The 22,145-nt window shown below is 38.4% G+C and overlaps 1 protein-coding gene across 1 annotated transcript in view; it reads left to right on the top strand.

The window, feature by feature from the left end:
• Positions 1-22,145, top strand: part of NWD2 (NACHT and WD repeat domain containing 2) — a 59,187-nt gene that overhangs the window by 19,438 nt on the left and 17,604 nt on the right. The window contains exons 2-3 of the mRNA XM_067297169.1: positions 6,045-6,133; positions 11,061-11,177. Coding sequence (XP_067153270.1) covers positions 6,045-6,133; positions 11,061-11,177 — 206 coding nt within the window. The remainder of the gene's footprint in view (positions 1-6,044; positions 6,134-11,060; positions 11,178-22,145) is intronic.

Raw genomic sequence — 22,145 nt, 5'->3', positions numbered from 1 at the left:
CTTAAACTTCATTAATATAAGCACCAGCCTCAAATTCCAATTAAACACATTCCATTAGATTTGTAGCTGGGAATAAAAATATGGATGGGTATGCTGAGTGTCTTATCCTGAACAGAATTCTAGTTGGGGGAATGTTTTATTTCTATATTTGATTTATAAGGAATTTAAAATGTAGCACTACTCTTGGAGTGTGTCTTTTTTTTCATTTTCTGAACAAGACTCTACAAGTTATGCCACAGGGAATGATGACTTGTTCTAAATTAGATCCAGTGGGGTTCTGCAGGGTGAGTCTTATGGGGATAAATGGAAAGCACCAGAATGTGGTTTTACGCATTATATACCTCAGACCACTTATTTACCATTTATCATTTAATCATGTTTACTCTTAACTTCTGCACTTTTCCATTTACTTATTTTTGTTGTTCCTGCAACATAGCTTGTTTTAGTTTACTAGTAAGACTATTTTGTCTGCTGTCACATTGATGATTTAAGTAACTGCACATAGCACCTGTCAATTGTTGCTTGCTTAATAACAAAGCTATAGTCACGCTTGATTTCAGTTTACAGAGAGGCAAGAATCATTTTGTTTTAGCTCAGTAATTGAGTAACAAGTCGTTTTTAACAGATCATCCTCTGCAGTTGTGAAGATATGATGCTCTGTGTTTTGGTAGACTTGCATGCCAAAATTAACCAGTATCAAGGCAGGTAATATAGAAGATATAGTCCTGTACAATGACTGATCTGAGGGCCTAAGACTTAATGGCTGTGAGGGTAGAAAGAACAAATACCAAGTATTTCAAATGAAGCAAAGTGCACAGGTATCTTTTATAATCAGGTCTGGCAACACTGTGCAGTACAGTGACCCAGAGAGCGCAGAGCGCAGCTAACAGAGGCAGCGAACAGACGCAGCAGTTTGCGCAGCAGTGGTTGGGCTCTGACTAGAACTTGAGGATCTTGTTGGAAGTTGTGGGCTTCCTGAGGACCCCTGAGGACCTAGAAGGTGATTGCTGTGAACAGGAAAGGGGAAGCTAGGCAAGGACAACTGCAGGAGGCCTTGACTTCTCCTGGGAAAAGCTCGTGGGAAAAGCTCTAGCTAGGAGTGGCTGCTGCTAACGAGCTCTCTGGGTTGCCCCTGACCAGAGGGAGTTGGGGCCTTTGATCCCAGTGGCCCTTGATTAGGGCGGTCAAGCACCCTGTGAGTCAGTGCTAGGGAGAGGCCTATATAAGAGCCAGGCCTAGAGCGCAGCTCCCAGAGCGCAGCGAACAGAGGCAGCAGTTTGCGCAGAAGGGTGCGCAAAGGTACCTTCGTTTCTGTTCCCTGTGGTGTACGCTTCCTCAAGTATGGTCGTGACACGCCGCACAGCGTGTTCCCCAGTGGCTGTTGGAGTTGCTGTGTCAGAGGCTGGGACCCAGACCGACCCTCTGCCAGTAGATGAGGCTCTACAGGTCTCAGGCTCATCTTTGAAAGGTCATGGAGAACAGGAGAGGTGCCTGAGGACTGGAAGAAAGCCAATGTCACCCCAGTCTTCAAAAAGGGCAAGAAGGAGGACCCAGGGAACTACAGGCCAGTCAGCCTCACCTCCATCCCTGGAAAGGTGATGGAGCAGCTCATCCTGGAGGCCATCTCCAAGCATGTGGAGGAAAAGAAGGTGATCAGGAGTAGTCAGCATGGCTTCACCAAGGGGAAATCATGCCTAACCAATCTGATAGCCTTCTATGATGGAGTGACTGGCTGGGTAGATGAGGGGAGAGCAGTGGATGTTGTCTACCTAGACTTCAGCAAGGCTTTTGACACTGTCTCCCATAGCATCCTCATAGACAAGCTCAGGAAGTGTGGGCTGGATGAGTGGACAGTGAGGTGGATTGAGAACTGGCTGAATGGCAGAGCTCATGGGGTTGTGATCAGTGGCACAGAGTCTAGTTGGAGGCCTGTAGCTAGCGGTGTCCCCCAGGGGTCAGTCCTGGGTCCAGTCTTGTTCAACTTCTTCATCAGTGACCTGGATGAAGGGACAGAGTGCACCCTCAGCAAGTTTGCTGACGATACCAAACTGGGAGGAGTGGCTGATACGCCAGAGGGCTGTGCTGCCATTCAGAGAGACTTGGACAGGCTGGAGAGGTGGGCAGAGAGGAACCTCATGAAGTTCAACAAAGGGAAGTGCAGGGTCCTGCACCTGGGGAGGAATAACCCCATGCACCAGTACAGGTTGGGGGTTGACCTGCTGGAGAGCAGCTCTGTGGAGAAGGACCTGGGAGTGCTGGTGGACACCAAGTTGACCATGAGGCAGCAATGTGCCCTTGTGGCCCAGAAGGCCAATGGTATCCTGGGCTGCATCAGGAAGAGTGCTGCCAGCAGGTCGAGGGAGGTGATTCTCCCCCTCTACTCAGCCCTGGTGAGGCCCCATCTGGAGTACTGCGTCCAGTTCTGGGCTCCCCAGTACAAGAGGGATGTGGCACTACTGGAGCAAGTCCAGCGAAGGGCTACGAAGATGATTAGGGGACTGGAGCATCTCTCTTATGAGGAAAGGCTGAGAGAGCTGGGCCTGTTTAGCCTGGAGAAGAGAAGGCTGAGAGGAGATCTTATCAACGTGTACAAGTATCTGAAGGGAGGGTGTCGAGAGGATGGGACCAGACTCTTTTCAGTGGTGCCGAGCGACAGGACGCGAGGCAATGGGCACAAACTGAAACACAGACACTTCCATCTGAACATGAGGAAAAACTTTTTCACTGTGAGGGTGACAGAGCACTGGAGCAGGTTGCCCAGAGAGGTTGTGGAGTCTCCTTCTCTGGAGATATTCAAAACGTGCCTGGATGCAATCCTGTGCAATGTGCTCTAGGTGACCCTGCTTGAGCAGGGGGGTTGGACTAGATCTCCAGAGGTCCCTTCCAACCTCAGCGATTCTGTGACCCCAAACTAGCACCGAGAGGGTTTGCTTTGGAGCCGGAGCACGCTGCTGTGCTGGCACGGTGCTGCCCTCCGGCTAATTGGCTTTGCTGGCTGTGTACGACGTTCTGTGAGGAAGGGTTGATGAAGGCACTTCAGTATCGGAGAAAATTAACAGCTGTGAATCCTGCAGAGGGAGCGGCTCCTCCGTCCCTCTAGTCCTGAAGTGCTAACTGGGGCAGCTCTGGGCTGCAAGCACTGGGTTTTGCGTTCCATTCCGAAATGTTTAAAAGATGCTTCTGTCTTCATCCAGATCTGGAGTACATTTCCGAGGTGGATCTCTTGATTATCGCCACCAAATACACTTCACACCACAGAGTGATCTTGGTGTGCATGAGCTTGTTTCCTTCTGTGAAAATAACCCTGAAGGTAGGCTCCAGGGTCTCACCTAATGCACGCCAGGTGCTTGTGGGGGTTTGGGCTAGAACCAGTCCAGTGTAACATACCCCAAAACACGTATGGTGTGGGCATTGGGTCCTTGGCACTGGCTGTTTTGCCCTGCAGTTTTGCTCTTACTGGCCCACGCAGCAGCAGAAGTCTCCCCAGGACTGTACAAGTCAAACCTGCAGGTCCTGCTGAGAGACAGGATCGATCACTGCTGCTGGGTGAGGGCTCCAGGGGTCGTTCGGGCTAACCACCCTCTTGAAGCATTGCCAACAGTAAGTTGGTCAGCCACAGACTTGTCAGGTCTTTAAAATCTCTGAGGACAGAGGTTCACAGCCGCTGGGGGCAGCCTGCTCCAGTGGTGCACCTCCCTCCTGGTGAAAAAGCTTTTCCCAATGTCCAACCCGAACCTCCCAAGCTGTAATGCGTTGTCAGGGCTTTCGTTACACCACCTATCACTGCCGAAAAGAGTTTGGCTCCATCATCTTGGTAACAGCCCTAGAAGTAGTTGTAGGCTGCAGTTGATCCTCCCTTAGACCAGACTCCTTTGCTGGATTTAACTAGCGCAGCTCCCTCAACCTCCCCTTGCAGGCCCTGAGCCCTTGGCTCCGGCCATCTCGGTGGCTGCTCCGGTTTCCTCCACAGCCTCCTGATTTGGGGTGCCCAGGACTCTAGTGCCGAGAAGAGGAGGACAAAACTTCCCAAGAGGGAGGTGAGGAGAGAGGGAGCGAGGCCACACTCCTCCTAATGCAGCCTAGGACAGGGTTTTCCTTAATTGCAAAGAGAGCACACTGATAAATACACGCTTTGGATGTATAAGGCTGTGTACTACAGTTTGAGGATCGTGTCTTGAGTGGCAGGTCCACACTCAGATAGGAAGCTTACAACAGAGCAAGGAGTTGACCAAAACTTCTGGGCCATTCTTTGTTTTTAGAACACCTTAACGTATTTAGTATACTTTAAAATATGAAATCATAAATACCTAAAATTGTTACCCTTAGAGATGATATTTTATGAAAATTACTATGCTTTCCATGTTTTTTCCTCACCAAAGGTTTGTGAAGGAAGAGCTGTGGTAATTCAGATAAATGGGATTAAACTAGTGGCTGTACTTTTAAGCCTTTGTGGTACGGCCGTTTTACCTTGATGCAGATTTCACACGAAATAACTTTTCTGGGGGTGTTCTGGGTTGTTGTTTGTTTTTAATGAAAACATTGTGTTGGAGTAAAGGGAGAATGGAGGAAGTCTGCAGCAGATACCTACCCTGATTTCAGTCAAATCACAATGGTTTGTCCAAGTGTCTCTAATCTAAGGATCTTTGTCAGTACACTTTACCTTCTGCCTTTGAAGCATTTTCACAGTAAAGAATTGTTTCTTATTTGTTAATTGTATTGCCATGGATTAAATGAATTAGTGTTTTCTGTTTGTAAAGAGAAATGGTAATTATACCATGCATTTATGTAATGTTTCAAAGCTATTTTAAAGTAGGATATTAAGAATATTAAGGATATTAAGAATTTAGTCTAATGAATTAAATTACAGATTTCACACTCTTCTAGAATTGTCAGAATAAAAAAAAAATATAAATCTGTGACCATGATTCTATAAGCGAACCACTGGCTCAGTTAAACGTATCAACCGTGGCACTGGTTAGCAAAACATGGTTAGATTTGTACGGACATCTCTGGCTTACAGCAAGAGGATGGTTAAATCAATTCTAACCTACTCTTTCATTTCAACACAGTTTGACAAGTATTGCTCTAACTGCAGTTGATGTTCTCCATCATTCATAAGTTAACACTGTTTTATTTTTCATCATGTGGTACTTGGATCTAGTTGTTTACAACAGTTATATTTTATTTTCGAAAATAACTTAGCAACAGCATCATCCTATCATGTCTTAACTCAGTCAATACTGACCACACTGTAGACCTAGCAAAATTCATCACGTCTTAACCTTATTTGGAGAGACAATAAAATCTATTATCTATGCAAGATCTTGTTACTAAACAATCAAATATACTTCGGATTTATTAGTATGTTTTCTCAGTGGTAGGTTTAATATAAATGTGTTCAGATTAGCTTGGACATAGAGAACTTTAATAATAATTTGGGCACCTTGTTGCCATATTGTACTTTGTTATCAACATGCATATCTTTTTGCATAGTGAAAATAACATGAAGGTGTCTGAACTGTGCATTTAGTATGATAGTGGAAATCACCTGGACCAATAAATAAGATGCTAATATCAGCTGCTTTCCTTTTAAGATACTATGAGATTAAAGATGGTGAAGAATGTGCTAGCATTTGACACTTAGAAATAAATTAATCTTTTGTTACACTAAATGTAGTAATCAATCCCATCTTTGGTATATCTCTTCGTTCTATGGTGTTTCTAATCTGTAAAATTCAGCTTCCTGAAAATTAAAGTCGAGCTGATAAAGAAGTTTTGACTGCAGAATTACAAAATTAATTTGGCTGAGTTTTACTGAAATGTACTGCAATACTAAGGTGTGTATTAAGCCTAATGTTGCACATATAAACATATTTATGTGAAATATGACAAAGTACAACATACAGTTTGGAAATGTAAATCCCAAAACTTTCATCAGGGGTGTGTGTGCTTTAAAAGCTATTTTTGTGTGATAAATCTGTATCTGTGATTAAAAGAACACAGTTCGTGTAAATATTGTTAGTTATATCTTTTTCCCCACGCAGACACAATAGCAGAAAGGAGTGCTCTAAGAGAACATGTGTATCCTAAGCTGAGGGAATTCTGCAGGGAAAACTATGGGCTGGAATTTCAGGTAGGTTTTACTGTATTGAATCTTCTGTTACGATAAATACTATTTCTTGAAATTAACTCTGTTTAGAACAGACAATATTTTTAAATATTGTAATTGTCACATCATTGGTAAAATAGAAAATTACAAAAATGTGTTTCATATGTTAATTGTACTGAATTGATGTACTTAAACTATCTTTCAGGAAGATTTGAGGTAAATTCTAAGTAAATGAAAAAATTCTACACAGTTCTGCCATACAATATTTCACTGGTAGTAAGAGCAATACAGCAACAAACTGACAACTTTCACTTTTGAAACTTAATCAAACCATCCTTATTTTAAATATTCAAAGTATTTAAGACGAAATAATATTACATCTGAATTACTGTGCTCCACTTCCAGAAACTCAGGTTAATGTCAGCCCTGCAACCTATTTTTGATTTAATGGACTCAGCATTTAAGTCATAATATCTCTGTATTCATAGAATAGTTACTGCTCTATGTATGGGTTTGTTTTCTTCTGTAATATGGAAATTAATTTAATCAAGAGAATATTGAAACTTTCATTACCAAAATTAATTGAATGTGGAACACTTCATTAAAATTTCTACTGTGATTGCGTAATATGGAATTTGCTTCCTTCACTGTCAATGGTAAAATTCCCTATTGCATTCAGTGGATTTTCAAGTTTTCCCTTGTGTTACAGAAAACAGTGACTCATCCACATCTTTGGTAATAGCCAGTTAGTAATAAATAATTACATATGACTTTAAATACATGAATTTGACATCACAGTTAAAGTCAGCGGTACTTTAAGTCAGGTATATCCTGTCCAATAAAGTCAATTAAAATAATCCCGTTTATGTCAGCAAGCCTGGAACTGGCTCTCTGATAAGAGGAACAAATGCATTATGAAGTGTTGTAAAAATGTTGTTCAGTTTTTCCAAAAATTCTACTTCTAAATCTCCAACCCTTCCTAGCATGCTAGTATTACATGCCAGATCACTGCTCCCAAAAACCTAACTCTTCAGAGTATAAAAACATTGTTCTTCCTTGAAAACAGCTAATGCCTATTAGACAACATCCTCTTCCTCGTGGTAGATTATTCTTGATGTACATGCAGCTGTTTTTTAATCAAAATAGCAAGTTCCTGGATATTTGGTCTTAATTCCCTGAGTCACAGTGGAATTGCTGAATCTGCATGGTGGTAAAATCCAGCATGATTTTAGATTATGGCTATACAGGAACTTCATCTTAAGGTCCTGGCTGATCAGCTGATTGGGGAGTCTCAGCTGCAGTGCTACATGAAAGGAATATCAAAAGAAATTTAAATGATAAAACATTTTTCTCCTTTTAGTACCATATGATATTCATGGGAAATGCTGATATAAGTTCTTTCAGTATCTTTATTTCTCAGCCATCTTTGAGAAGACATCTCAGTGACAGAAGGGAAATGTCTCCTCTAAATAGCTCATAATGCACTGAGTTCTTTGTGGGAGAAAACCTGTCTATTTTCAAATGAACCATAATGTAGTCTCTAAGGGAGGACTAATTAAGTTTACCCTAGCTGATATTCATGGAAGCAAATCATTTTACTATATAGTTTCAACACCAGGAGAATCCTTATGTGGGATGAGGTCTGAGAGACAACCCCACTGACACATTTCCAAAAATGACTGGGAAGTTATCACATTAATGCAGAAGCAAAGTAGAAAAAACTGTACAAAAAATTGCCAAGGAAAAGAAGTAAAGCATTTTGGAGAAGGCTCTCAGGTAGACTTCATCAAAACATCTTGTTTTGCCTTTTCCATTCCTGATGTATTGTTTTTTATGTTAGCATGCAAAATCAAGGATGTTATATTTTAGTGCAATGGTGTCCAGAAAGTAGTATGTACTTTTCAGATACAAGGATGAATTTATATACCCCTATACAGAGCAGAATAATTAACTTTTCATCCTGCTAAATAGTCTCAGACTGACCAACCATGGACTACCTTTTGTCTGGCTACCACACAGGCATTATAGTATAGGGTATCCTTAAGACTCCCTCTTTTTGATAAATCATGACCTAAATGAAATTCATTCTAATTGCATTCAGTGCTCCAGTTTTCACTGAATCATCCAGCTCCACTGGTATGTGTTTCAGTTGCTGCAAAGTGTGAGATCTGTCAGGCATCCTAAAGTCGGTGGGTGCTGTTACGGAACATAAATAGCATGTGTGTGGAAACAGAACGCAGCGTATTAATTCCATCTCTGGATTTGTTTCCTCAATGGACTTTATTTTCCATTCAATCAGAAAATATTCCTGAAAAGCAGGTGTTGGTTAAGACAGAGACAAAGTAAGGTGGGGAAAATAATTCCAGAATGCTTGGTATTTCATACCTGAAATACTGTATTTTTAGGGGAAGACAGAGAGGCTAAAGAAAGTAGTAGTAATGGAAGAATTTTGGAGGGTAACTAACAATAGTTAATTCATAGCATTTTCCACTATATGATATATACTAGAAAGAAATTGGTATTTTCACATGACAAAGAAATTGGTAGAGTTTTGTTTTTAAGCCAGTCGTGAAATAAGAAAGATAAAATTCTTCCCTTTAGTAAGAGAAAAATGAACAACCTATGAAATTCTAAGCTTGGTAGGACAAAAGCTTAAGTAAGCAAAAGAAAACACTGAATCATGAATGAAAAGTCTGTTTTTAGTGGCCAGTGTGGAATTAAACTAGACTAGGGTCAGTCCACCTTGTGTAACTAGTTCCTGAGCAGAACACACATCACCTCACCTTGACAACATTATTGAAAGTTAGGGTGCATGTTTGTCAAGCAGTGTTTCCAATTATAAATAAAAGTATACTTTAATATCAGACACAGTTGTCTTCTTGCTCCATTTCCATTTTTTGGAAAAAAAAAATATTTTAGTCAGCATAAAGAATAACTGATAAGCCCCTCACTTTGAAATTCTTGGTGCCTTAAGAGGTTTGATGGCGAAAGTATTTTATCATGCAGGACAAAATTATAACACATTAAGATACTATGCGCCAAAATTGTGATACAATAAAAATAATCTATAACCTTGTGACACAGAAGGTAGGGGCTGAACCCCAACCCCAATATTAGCTATTCCAGAGAATTTCATCTTCACATTTACAGAGTTATCTGATCTCTGAGCAGCTAATCAAAACAGAAATTCTTGTTGAGAAAAAAATTGAGCAGCACAATAAATTCATTCAACTACTAATTCAAATGTCTGACCTTATGCTAAGATTCTCTAACTTTATGACTATGATACTTATGCTCTATACATTGTTCAAATAATCAGACAGCTGAATACAATACAAAGTTTAGTAATAAAGTCATAAAGATAAGTAACAGAAGGGAGAGTGGGGAAAAAGGGAACAAGTCTTTTTTTTTTTTTTCTAATGAGACTAAAAGGAGAAAAAAATCCATGAAATTGAGGGAGATGGGAAAGCTACTTGAGATGGAATCGTTTTAAAGCAGAAGCCTTGTGTTCCAGCAAAATTTTGGAACAGAATTTCTGTACAGAAATAAAGATATGAAATGTATTTTCTTGGCAGTGTGATCTACAATGCATTTCATACCATGGGCTATTTAACACATCATCAGTCAGATGGCACATTACCTGTCATGTTTGACAATTTTGTTTCTAATCCAGCAAACACTGACATGGGTCCTTAACTTTTCTGCCAGAACTATCCAGTGCGATTGTTGGTAATAAAATTAAACACGGGCATAAATACTTGTAGGATTAGGTCTTAAACCTCATCGTTTATTGTTACAAGAAATTTCCGAAGGAGATTAACCTGCTGTAAAATGGTGAATTTAACTTTTATATGAACCCCTTATTAGTTCTTATATTAGATCTTCAGATTGATTTTATAATCTGTTTAGACAACAACCAGTTTTGTGGATCAGTTCCTGACTGCAACATCAAAGTGCTCCTACGGTACAAATAATACTATAATAAATAATATTGTAATATAGCTGTGTCTCAGTGCAGATTGATTTTATTTTAAAACTATCCATTTGGACTTTTTTGTACAAGTTACATATGTTATTAACAATCAGTAGTAGCTTAAATTAGAGAGTATTAGCATGTACCAGAAGTTTTATGCCAAAATTAAGAAATGTATGCATACGATCCCTATTCTTTTAAATTCAGTTTCCTACAATAAGAATTTTTCAGTCCTTGCAATTTAAATGTGTAGTGAAACCAAACTTCATCACTTAATTTCTTTAAAGAAGCTTAACAGCCATATTCCAGTTTCTTCTAGGAATTTATTTGCAACTTATTACCATCACAAAACTGAGTCTGTAGCTACAAATGAAAGGCTGAACAGCAAGCTATCTGCCACTGCCTATCTATGCAGTCTGTGCTTCCAAAGTAATAAAGAGCAACCAACAAAGGAAATACGATATTACAGGAGTGCACATATTCTTTCTTTTGGGCCACGTGCACAGGATGATTTTATATCCTGTGGATACAAAAGACACGGGGTGCCAAGTCCTGGTCCTGCCTGATCCCCAGCCAAACTCCCATTAATTTCCATGAAGCCAGGATTTTATCCATGCGCTTGCCATTATTGCTACTTATCCGTTATTTGTAGTTTAGTAGCACATAAAGACTGCCTCAGATCAAGATCTTGTAATGTTAATCTCTGTACAAAAATATGAATACAAAATGAAAGACTGTCCCTATCCAAAAGTATCTATAGTCCAAACAAAAAAATCTAGGAGGGTAAATAGTCTTGAATGGCTGTTCACCTAAGACAACCCTGCCAGGCTGCATCAGGACCGGACATAGGACTCGCAGCCTTTTACAGGACAGCAGACCAATGCTGAGCAATACACACAATGGTGGCAAAGTTAATTTGTAATTTGATAGGTAGAAAAGGCATAGGATAAATTAACAATGTTGCATATTGATTTTCAGGTTATAGACTTATACTGGGGAGTTGAAGCAGATGAATGGGACAGTCCTGAGCTGCAGAAGACTCGTATGAAGCTGTTAGAAGATTGCTTGAAAACTTCTGCAGGTCCATGTTTTGTTGTGGGTATAAAAATAATGTTTTACTTTAAAGCAAAAATATGTTATTAGCCATCCTAACATGAGTGCCATGTGTAACAAATGTATTCTGTTTTTCTTTCTAAAATATTTGATATTCTTTGCTGCACGCTTATTATACTGCTGCTAATGGTTTTCCTACACAGTGCTGCAGATTGTCAGTGCTTATGCAGCGTTAGTGGGGAGGAAGGAAGGACCTTACCTGGCCGGTCCCCAGTAGCAAGAGGTGTTTAGAAACCACCAGGTGTGACTGAACTGCCTTCATGCAGGGGAAGGATGGACTGTTTGTTTAAGGAGACCACCAGCGATTAATTCTTGGTACTTCTCGCAAATGCATTATGGCCTGGCCTGGAAGGGCTTGGTTATAAAAGCACAGCAGCAGGCAAGGGCTATCTGCTATGAGCTACCCTTTGCTGTGGGGTGCGGCAAACCTGGGAGAAATTAGGATGGCGTGTATTAGAGGGTCAAAAGACTGGAGGCCAGTGGCATCCTGAGGAGGCTGTGATTTTCTTTTTTTTTTTTTTTCCCCCTACTTTCCACCTCCTCTTGACTGTTGCCAGAAAAAGTGTTGCTTTTAGTGTTCTTCAAGAGTCAGCAAAGCTGGCAAAAAGGGTTCATCTTCACTGGCTTTTCCTATTAAGTCTAAAAGAGAGACTGAAACACCTTTACAGAAGTGGTTTATAAAGCTTTGTGTATTGCTTTGAATGGTGGAGAGTTATTTTTCTATGGACAAACCTCATGTTTTACATCAAGCTCAATAGACAGTGTCCAGCCATTCCTCATAGCTTTTTCAGCTGAAGTAATATGGATTTATGAAGTCATGCCAAACATTGTGTAGGGTTCAATAACTGAAAAGGCACTGAGAATAGACTGTATATATTAAATTCTGCCAGGTATGCTTTCACTCTTTCCAATGAATCATATACAATAGATTTTGCTGTCACTGATTTTATATTAACTATATGATTCAGGATAGTACAAAATTTTATTTCACTGTGGTGCTTAGAAAGATTTGTGCCATGTTTTAAGGTGAACATAAGTAACTCAAAAACATATTTTAAGAGCAGTTTAGTGCATGGTATACTGACTGTATTAATTTTTGATGCATAGACAGAAATATACTGATTTTTGATAAATGGAATACTTTTTCCAACTTTTTAGAGAAGCATAACCTTTTTGTCTATGAAGAATAAGGCTTTTTTTTTTTTTTTTTTAACTTTGTGGGTAGATCTAGATCTAACTCTAATGAGACTGGCTATTTAGTGTTATAAACAGCATATCTAATAGCTTCCGTTAAAGCACCAAAGCAAACAACCAAGAGATTTGGGAAGAATTTGGATTTATTTTGTATATGAGAGGAATTATGTGAAAGAGGAACTTTAATGAAAGTACAAAAATGACCCCAGTGAGTAAGATTTGCTATGACCAAGGATACTTCTCTTGAAGAAACATATTTCTGACTACTATTCTAAGATGTATTTAACTCTTTATCAGCTGTCTTGAGTCTCCATCATTTTAAGAAGTAAATGGGGGATATGCAACAATAATTTTTCTATGCATAATTGTAGGACTGCAAAGATATTAGGAAAAGTGTTCAGCTAAATAAATTTCTGTAAAAACTTTGAAGGACATCAGCAGCTTTCCTTTGACAGATTTAATTCCATAAATTAATCTTTCCCATTATGCCCCAATCAGATGCAAAACATATTCTATCTGTCAAGCATGAAAGACCATACTAAGGAACCACTTTCCTAAGTTCAGTACGAAGTAGCTGAAAGACAGCTATAAGAAGAAGAGTGCTTAGAATAGTTTAAAGAACTGATAGCTCCACAAGTCACCCAGAACTACTAGGAAAAAGTTATTGAAGTGATAAAGCCAAACTAGAGCTACTGCAAGTTGCAAAAAAAGTAGTAAATCCAAGGATTTTCAGCCTGAAAATAGAAAATACGAGAATATTTGGAGATCTAGGATTTATTTTTCTGAACTTAAATGTCACTTTGCATATACCATCAGCATAGTATTTATAGCATAAAGCATCTTAAGGATAAGTTTCTAAAACAGGCTCTAGCATAGATTACAAGGACACTAATGTCTTCCATCATATGTTAGAATCTAACATTTCGACCTGAATCTTTAGATGTTTGATTTAGTGGAAAGTATTAAGATCACACCTTTGCTATTCCAAATTTTCCTTTCTTGTATTTGCTAAAAAATAATTTGGAAAAGGTAGCTGTATTTAGATAAAAGGGAAAACTAACTGAACTGAATTTCTTAGACTTGTCATAATGAGGAAAAGAAAAGTTTTGAAAAAACTGCAAGTCCTAGTTTTGTTTTGTTTTTTTAAATGAACAATTTTAAAGATTTAAGTAAAAACCTGGAATTCTGTGGGTACAGAGAAGGTACTGAAAGGGTACAAAACGCTCCATCTGCTGCGAAGGCTACAGATTGTTTCTCTCCATGGCAAGGATTAGACAAAGAGCAAGCTGTAGTGTGTGGTGTTCTGTGAAAGTTGTATTTTTATCATGCCAGTACAACCGTCTCTCTCGCTCCCCCGTTTCATTCACGTACTTACACGAGCCTGTCATTTTGATTCAGAGCCGTCTGGCACAGAGACTGTCCTCACTCCAATGCCAGACAGATGTCAGGGTGACAATACAGGTTAAATTATCATCCCAAGATCGGTACTGATCATGGCCAGGATTCATCCGTTATGGATCTTGTCTCCGGCTGGACTAGACACCCTTAACAACCAGTGGAGAGGTACAGGTACCTCCACTTGTATCCAAGTCATCTCCTGGAGCTGGTTTTCCATTGACAGCAAGTAAAAACTAGCCAATGAGACTACTGATTTAGGAACCTAAGTACAGCACTTGATATTAATTAAGGCCTTTAGCTATTTAAAGTATTGTTAATATGTAGTGGTTATTTGTAGAATGAGTTTACTCTTTTATTGGCATTGCCTAACTAATACTCCGGTTTAAACAATTGAACGTGCCCTCGAACAGATGCAAAAACTGGCCAGCTTCTCTACGTGTTCTTTTAGAACTTACCTTGGCATTATAACATGTGGGTGCGCTCCGCCACCTGTGCCGCTCCACGCGGTCTCTGCCTGAACTGATGTCCTTGCAGGACTGGGTCCTGTAAGTTTTGAACTGAAAGGGAGAAATGGAAATGAAATTTTAGTTTGTCACCTGTAGCAATTTGCTGTATTATATATTATATATTATTATTATTATATATATTATATATTGCTAAAAGCCTTGCATTTCAAAATGCAAGGGAAAATGCAACACTGAATTATAGCACTGACAGAATAAAATACTAATAAAGGTGCTTTTTCTGCCTTTAAAACTAGGGATAGCACTGAAATTCATATTTCTCGCTACTTAATGCATTTAGAGGATCTTAGACCAAGATGCAGGTAACAAATTTTCTTTTTATAAAAATAATCAGATTAAGAAGTTCATCAGGTGTTCCCTTTCACTGTCTGAAGAGAATACTTAATTAGCCTGTAATCTTTGCTTATAATCTCTGTTTTGCATTACTAATGATAGTCTTCCAAAACATGGCAAATAGTTGAAGTTATTTTCTTATTCACACCAAGATACAGAGCAAAGGAGACTATCCTAATGGAATTATTGTCAATACAGAGGAAGGACGAATACCAAATTTTAGCCACCCTCAACATGATCTTTGAGGTTACCCAAGTACATTTTGAATGTATAATTATGAGAGTGCAACCTTTGGCAGGTGTTTGTGCAAAAAAGTACTGGTTCCTTGTCTCGGGGGGGGAAAAAAAACATTCAAAAAAAAAAAAAACATGGTAAAGTATGGGAGGCCAGCTCTTGGCAATTCAGCAAAATCATATAGGTAAAGCAAAATCCTGAGTGGAAAAAAAATAGCATGTTGAATTTATTTATCCCCAAGATTTTTTTTCTGTTTTATCCTATATTAATGCTGTATGTTCAGCTTTGCTTACTTTCTCTTGTTAAGGTCAGCATACTTTTAATAGGATAAGGAGGAATACCGCCTAGACAGATGATAGATTACATGCATAAAATTGTAATGAGAACCTGTCTGAAACCAGTGCATTCTATTCAGATATATTTATACCAAAAAAAAAAAATTGATAACTTTAATGCAATTTGGAGTTGACCAACAGTAAGGATGAGGGACTGATTTTTGAAGCAGAATTGACTGCTAATTCTGAAGCAAAGTAACTGAATCAAATAACGGAAATCATTGAGTAGATTTGGCAACTATCTAGAAATTAAGCACATAAATACATCTATGAATCCAAACTGAGCTTCCATCTGTGATAGGTATAAACCTAAGAGATTTTTGCCACCCATAATTGAAATCAGCTGCTCCAAAGAATAGTAGAAGCTTTTTCTACCTCCTCTGCTCAGACCTTGCAATTTACATTATCACTCTGAAATTATTGACAGTTTGTTGTTAATTTGAGCATTAATGAGTTATTAGACAAACCCAAGCATTATAAAAGTAGGATCCTAGTAGGAATTTAAAAGTATGTTAGCAATTTACAATATTTGGCATGTCCTTAAATCACCCTGCAATTAAAGATGAGATATGGTAAAATCAAGGAGATGGTACGGGTGATAGGTACATTTCAGAATTTAATTTTCTCAAGAAAACAGATTTAGATTATAGTTTTTAAGTGAGGGGAAATAGATGGAACCAGACCCAGAATGCACAACAACCCACCATTCCCAATAAAATATATTCCAAGAAACAAATATCATAAACTACCTAAGTCTGAAATTAAATTTTCTTCTAACTTAGAATCTGATTCAAAACCCATCCAAATAAGAACTTGTACTAACATAAGTCGGTTTGGGTTCATATAGCATATCAGGAATGGCTCCATAGGACTTGTTGGCATTCATCTGAAGTAAAGTAGATGTCTGAGGACACTAATCCTGTTTTGGAATGGACTAGGCCAACTGGGACGACTTTTCTGCAAATGTTTAAGGAAAGCTTTGCATATTTTTTAAACCCTTCAAAACCAGAAAAAAGTGATTAAACCTTAAAGACATAGCATGTGACTTTCCCTGCAGCAACCCTGGGTCTGTCTCTTCCACAGTCTCCAGACTAACAGGCAAAGGGTGTGTATTTTCCATTTTTAAAACATATCCATTGAAAATATCCAAAAGATTTATTAAGCAGTATCTGCATGAACATAAAAACTGCAAGTTTTTCAATTGTTTCTTGATTTAGTCTTAAAAGACTCTTGCATTTTCAACCTATGCAAGACTGTATGATTTTCTTATAAGTCACTGCATTTCTTTTTCTTGACATAGAGTTCTTGGTGCTGTCTTCTAAAAAGGTTAAGTATTATATTTAAAACAAATAACCATGTTAGTGTTAACAAGATTTGTATAAACTCAAATTTGTATCATTCTATGTATAATATGTGGAGGAAGAAATAGGCTGCCTGAGATTTGAGATTTATTTTCTCTTGACCTTCAGAATAGCTTTTTCAAACCATCTCCTGAGATAGTGTTGTAATCAACTAGATGTAATGATCTGCTCTACGAATGAAACAGTAGATCAGAAAACCAACGTCAGCTATACTGTACACGTGAGAAAAAATAATAATCCTAAAACTTACAGTTCTATGTAAAGCAGCATCATACCTTACTGTATTTAGCAGGCAGCTGATATGTTCGAAGGGAGCTCTTAATCTATTGCTCACAGCTAGCAGATAAACCTTCCCTTTTCCCAAATACGCAGTGTGACTACTGGAACCCTTTGGTTCTCCAGAAACAGTCCGGACACAACCCCTACCCACAAAGTAACTAGCTCACTTTCCAGTCTGAATATTGGTAAATCCAGCTAATAGTAGCTGGGTCTTTTTTAAAAAAATAATCAGAGTGTATAGTTTTACAGGATTTTTTCTTCAAGAAAAGATACTAACATACAAAGTAAAATAGGAGAAAGTACGAGTGTTCTATCATCTTGTGAGGCTGCTCTGCATCCATAAGTGGTACTTCCAAGGTATTGCTTCTCTTTTGTTAAAACATTTGCTTTCAGTGCAAGGTGATTTTTCAGAGTTACTGTTCTGTTAGTGTGCCATGTAGCAGCTTAGTATGGTGTGCTACTTTCTTTCCTAACTGGAAAACCTTACACAATTTTTTATTCCTTTTAACCTGGAAAAAAATAAAGCAGAGAACCCTTGCTTAGAACACTATAGAGACTACAAGTATTATGAATAAGCTCTTTGTTCTTTTCAAGTACTTTGCATAGTATAGAAACTGTTTAAAAAAATACAGAATACTGGTGCTACTCATTAGCTGAAAGAACAGTGCATCACCTGGCAAAGTCCTATTGCAGAGCATATACGCTGCCTCTCAGTCATGGCAGTCGTACCATCGCATGGCATATGCAATACAGTGGTTTTATTGAGATTAATGTCATGACCTGATGTTCTTTGCTATCTTTCATTCATTTCCATGGAGACTTGCTACAGATTTTTCAAACATCTGGCTAATGACTTGACCTGTTACCTGCAGGCAGTATTCATAGATTTGCCTGTACACTTACCATTAATTTTAGGCCTGATTACCTTTTAGTTAAAAATAAGTGGTAGAAAAGACATGAGGATGCCTAAAAAAAGCTGCTAAATCTAAGGTTTTATTTTGACCTATTTCACTTTTGAAGAAGTATAGTAAATGAAAGGTAAGAGGATTTGTAAAGGTGATTTTTTTTTAATCTATATTTTAAATTGAAAGCTAATAACGGGTAGTATTGAAGAACAATAGTTTTTGAAATATGGCAGTTGTGAACAGGACTTTATGAAAGGGTGGATTTATATGTATGCTGATTAGGGGTAGCATTCTCAATGCAATACTTGGTGATATGGATTGACTGTAAGGCTGTTGGTACTCTGAATAATTGAAATAATGTTGATTTTTCATAAGCCACAACCTTTATCAAGTGTATACAGGATGTGGTTTATGAAGCCAAGGAAAGCTTTAATCTCTGTTATCACAGTGCTTGCTTTAGTCTGTCTCCTCTTGATAGACATCACTAAAAAAGGAATAAGAGTGGAAATAATAAAATTAATATTTTAAGGTACCCAACTAGTGATGTCATGGATTTTTTTAACTACAGATAAAATGCTTGCATTTCTGAGCATAATTCCACATATTTGGAACGCTGAGAAAAGAAATAATATTAAAAAAAAAAAAAAGAAAATCCGAGGAGTGTTGCAGTGAAGATTTTGATAAAGAAACAATACAAAACCACTTTACTTTTTTTGTTGGTTTATGAGGAAAATGTTCCAAGCCAACTGAATGGCTACAAAGTCAAAATCTAAGTCAAGTACTTACTTGACTTTTTTGAAAAGTTTTGAAAATAATATCTTAAGTTCCAAGAAAACATTCGAATTTTTGCATGAATAATCTAAGTCAAATATAGAAAGAACAGGAGAGGAGGAGGAGGAGATCGTTATTTTGAATTTTAATTTAGCACATAGTCATCATTGTGAAGCCTACAATGCTGCTATAAACTTGCATCCACTAGTTTTATTGTATCAAGTCATCTTAACTTTTGCTCATGTGTTATTTTTTTCTTTATATAACATTTTTCTGTCCCACTACCATTGTGAGTTCTCCTTAGATGCTCTTTGTGTTCTTCAGACTGGATGAAATGGTTTCATCAGCTGAAATTCCTAATTATGCCCTTCAGAAGTTGCCAAATTATGGCATCAGTCACAACCAAAGTTATTAAAATGCTTTAACTTACAGTAATCTCATTTTCATTCACTAAATAATATTCTAAGTAATTAACATTCTCCGTGTTTGGTCCATGAACAATAGCAATTTTACATTATTTAGAAAGATTCGCTGTCCCTCCTTTAAAAAAAAAGACAAGACTTTAATCCAGGATTGGATTGCCAGTCAGCCAGCACACATAAGTATCTGAAAAATCAGCCTACCAGCCCCTTTTGAGGGGCAGTTCAGAGTCTAGCGTGAATATGATTAGTTAGCATGAGCACAGTACGACTGTTTGGAGATCACATTGTGCCTGTGAAAACGGGCTAACCCTGTGCAGAGGCAGCTGGGGTGTGTTTCTGTGGGGAAGCCTTGCCGAAGAGGATCGTGCGTTCATTGTCACTGGTCCTGACTGGTGCGTTGAACCAGACCTGGGTCCAGCCCTTCACCAGCCCATTCAGGGAATCGTAGCTGACTTTGGGTATCAGACTGTGAGCCAATGTCCCTATCTAAAATGCTAGTTCCCGCAGTTCTCCACTAGTTTTCCACTCATCATATTTGCTCAGTGCTTTCTTCCTCCAACCGTGGACTGACAGAGCCTTAAGGCCTCTTTTGCTTCAGTTCAGTTTCTCTGGAGCTCCTTTCCAAACATTTTACTTTCTCTCCTCAACCATTACTGCAGTTTAGGTTAGTTCCTCTCATAGATCCTGCAACTATGTTACTGTACTTTGTAGCCTCCTCCAAATTAATAGTAATTTAATAATCCATGAAAACGGTTCCTCCCCTTCCGCCATGTGAAAGGTAAGAAACATGCATACAAATCATTTATGAACATATAGAAATGCTTGATACTTTTACATCAGTCAGTGTTTTCTGAGCAATGGCTCAGAAACAGAGTATTGCTGTGAAATGGGCTGCACCTTTACCTAAACACTGCTGGTACTGTTTAGGAAGAAAAATTATAGTCTTACTGTATGTGTCTCTTCTTGCCCAAGGACTTATCTAATAATTTCTTTTCACCTTTGAAGGATTAGATATCAATTTTGTGTTCAGAGAATACCAGCCATCGGTTTTCCCAGATAACAAGCCCTGAAACCAACGCTAGTCAGCTTAAAAAGAATGTTTTGTTAAAACTGGCAAATAAGCACACAAAAATTGTAGATAAGTCATCAAAATCCAGAAACAAGCCAACATAAATAATATTCCACATGTACTTAATGTTGATCTGATGTTACATCAGAAAAGCACATACAAATGAAAGTGCTTCCCCTCCCAGGATGTGCCTCAGGCCTGATTGATAGCAAGGCTAACTCTGGAGGAAAACTGATCAGATAGTGCTTATATGGCACCATCCTCTGCAACTACAGAGGTTTGGCTAAGGCTTGCTCTGTTTTGCCCATATTGGAGCTCCTGGTTTGCACTACCTTGTCTATTCTAGGATTACCATTATTTTTTGAAATGGAAAATAGCCGGTCTGTTTCTCTGCATGGACTAATATTCAGTGTCTTCCAAAAGAAATCTATCCCTTTGAGCCCTGTTTCTCTTCAGCTGACAATATGTATCAGAAAGAAGCATAACCATTACTGAGCACAATTTGTCTGTAAGCATGGGCAAAACCATCTAAAAAAAACCCCAAGCAACCAAACAAAAATTTATAGGTCAAATTAGCTCTAAGCAAGGTTGTTACCATCACTCCTAATATCCATCATCCTCTTACTTCACATATCAGTAATGTAATCGCCAATGAAAAGTTTCTATTCAGATATCAGTCATAGCTCTTCCTTTAGCAAAATCATAAGAAGTTTGACTTTCTAAAGCCAGCATTCCTAGTACATTTAATTTTTTTTCTGCTGGTGAAAGCATCTGTTGGAGTCTTATGTAGCTGACACTGTAACTGTAAAACATTACATTTGAAATATTTTTTTCCTGTTCACCTCATGCCCAAAATATATCCATTTCAAAAATAATAAAAGTGCATTGCAGTGCTGCAAACTCCACTCTGTCTCATCTTTAACATGGAGGTAGCATCTCTGTATTAACAACAGAGTACTGCTGTGAAAGGGGCTGCACCTGCACCCTTACCTAAAAGGGAGGCTGACAGTTCATTTTCTCCAGTTACTCAGGCTTCAGCAAATCAGTGACAAAACTTCCAGTTGCCCTTGTCTGAGGGGGAATAGTGCTCCTTTTGAAGAAAGGCTTCAGCTCTGTGGCTTCCCAAGAGTTCTTTGCATTAAATGCTTTCTTTAAAGTTATATTATCTCCTTAACATATTAAAAGACAAGTGCTTTATTCTTTCTTCTTTTTGTGTATTCTAAATTTAAATTAGAAAATGATTTCCTATGTCTGCCGAGTCACGTAAAGTATGCAGTGCATAGGATGGAGTACATAAAAGTAACCATTTAGCCTTGCTACTTCAATTTAGCTTCCTTTTCTCAAATCCATATGATTTATTGTTTAAACTGTGGTTCAGCCTCCTCAAGTCAATGGCAGATCTTTCTCTTCATGGTCCTATTCCCCCATGAATAACCATCCAGATTTTTACCACTGTTGCCTGTTTCACTTCAAAAGGAAGAGATTCCCCTTCCTGACCTCCCCCGCAGTCCTATCCGGAAACAGTCTCACTCCTTGTCTTTGCTTCTCTTCACCCCTTTTGTTTTTATGGAGATAAGCTGTCATACATAAGGGACACAAAATGAGATAAAATAAAAACAAACTTTATTAAAACTATTTACTGAGCTACTATTCATCGTATTGAAAGCTTTGCAACAGCACATTATCTGGAGTGTTCGCAATTACCTGACAAAAGATGAATTGAGTAGAAGTTGAGAGTTCCAGTTACTAGAAATCCCTGCTTGACTTTGGTCCTAGGGCACAATACACCTCCTTGCCCATGACAAGAAAGCTGAAAGATACTAATGGAGCTATATTTTTTTAATGCATCATTTCCTTCTATTGTTGGAGGAGAAAGATTTTTTTAAAAATCACCCTCACCATTTAACTATACTATCCTGTTCTGCATACTGTGATAAACACTAAGTTTTGGGTGCAGCAGAGAGGTGGCATTATTGTCTACTAGAGCTAATGTCCCTTACAGTAAAAAGCTGCCTTTGAGCCTTCATTTATTTTACATCCCTGAGAAACAAGTTTATTAATGGTGTTTAGCTGCTTTAGCACACACTACACAGTCCTGGGTCATATTAGGCTCATGGGGACTGTA

The sequence above is a fragment of the Apteryx mantelli genome, chromosome 5, assembly GCF_036417845.1.
Source record: "Apteryx mantelli isolate bAptMan1 chromosome 5, bAptMan1.hap1, whole genome shotgun sequence".
In the NCBI taxonomy this organism is placed as follows: domain Eukaryota; kingdom Metazoa; phylum Chordata; class Aves; order Apterygiformes; family Apterygidae; genus Apteryx; species Apteryx mantelli.
The sequence above is the reverse complement of the archived record's forward strand: the minus strand, read 5'-3'. Positions and strand labels throughout refer to the sequence as shown.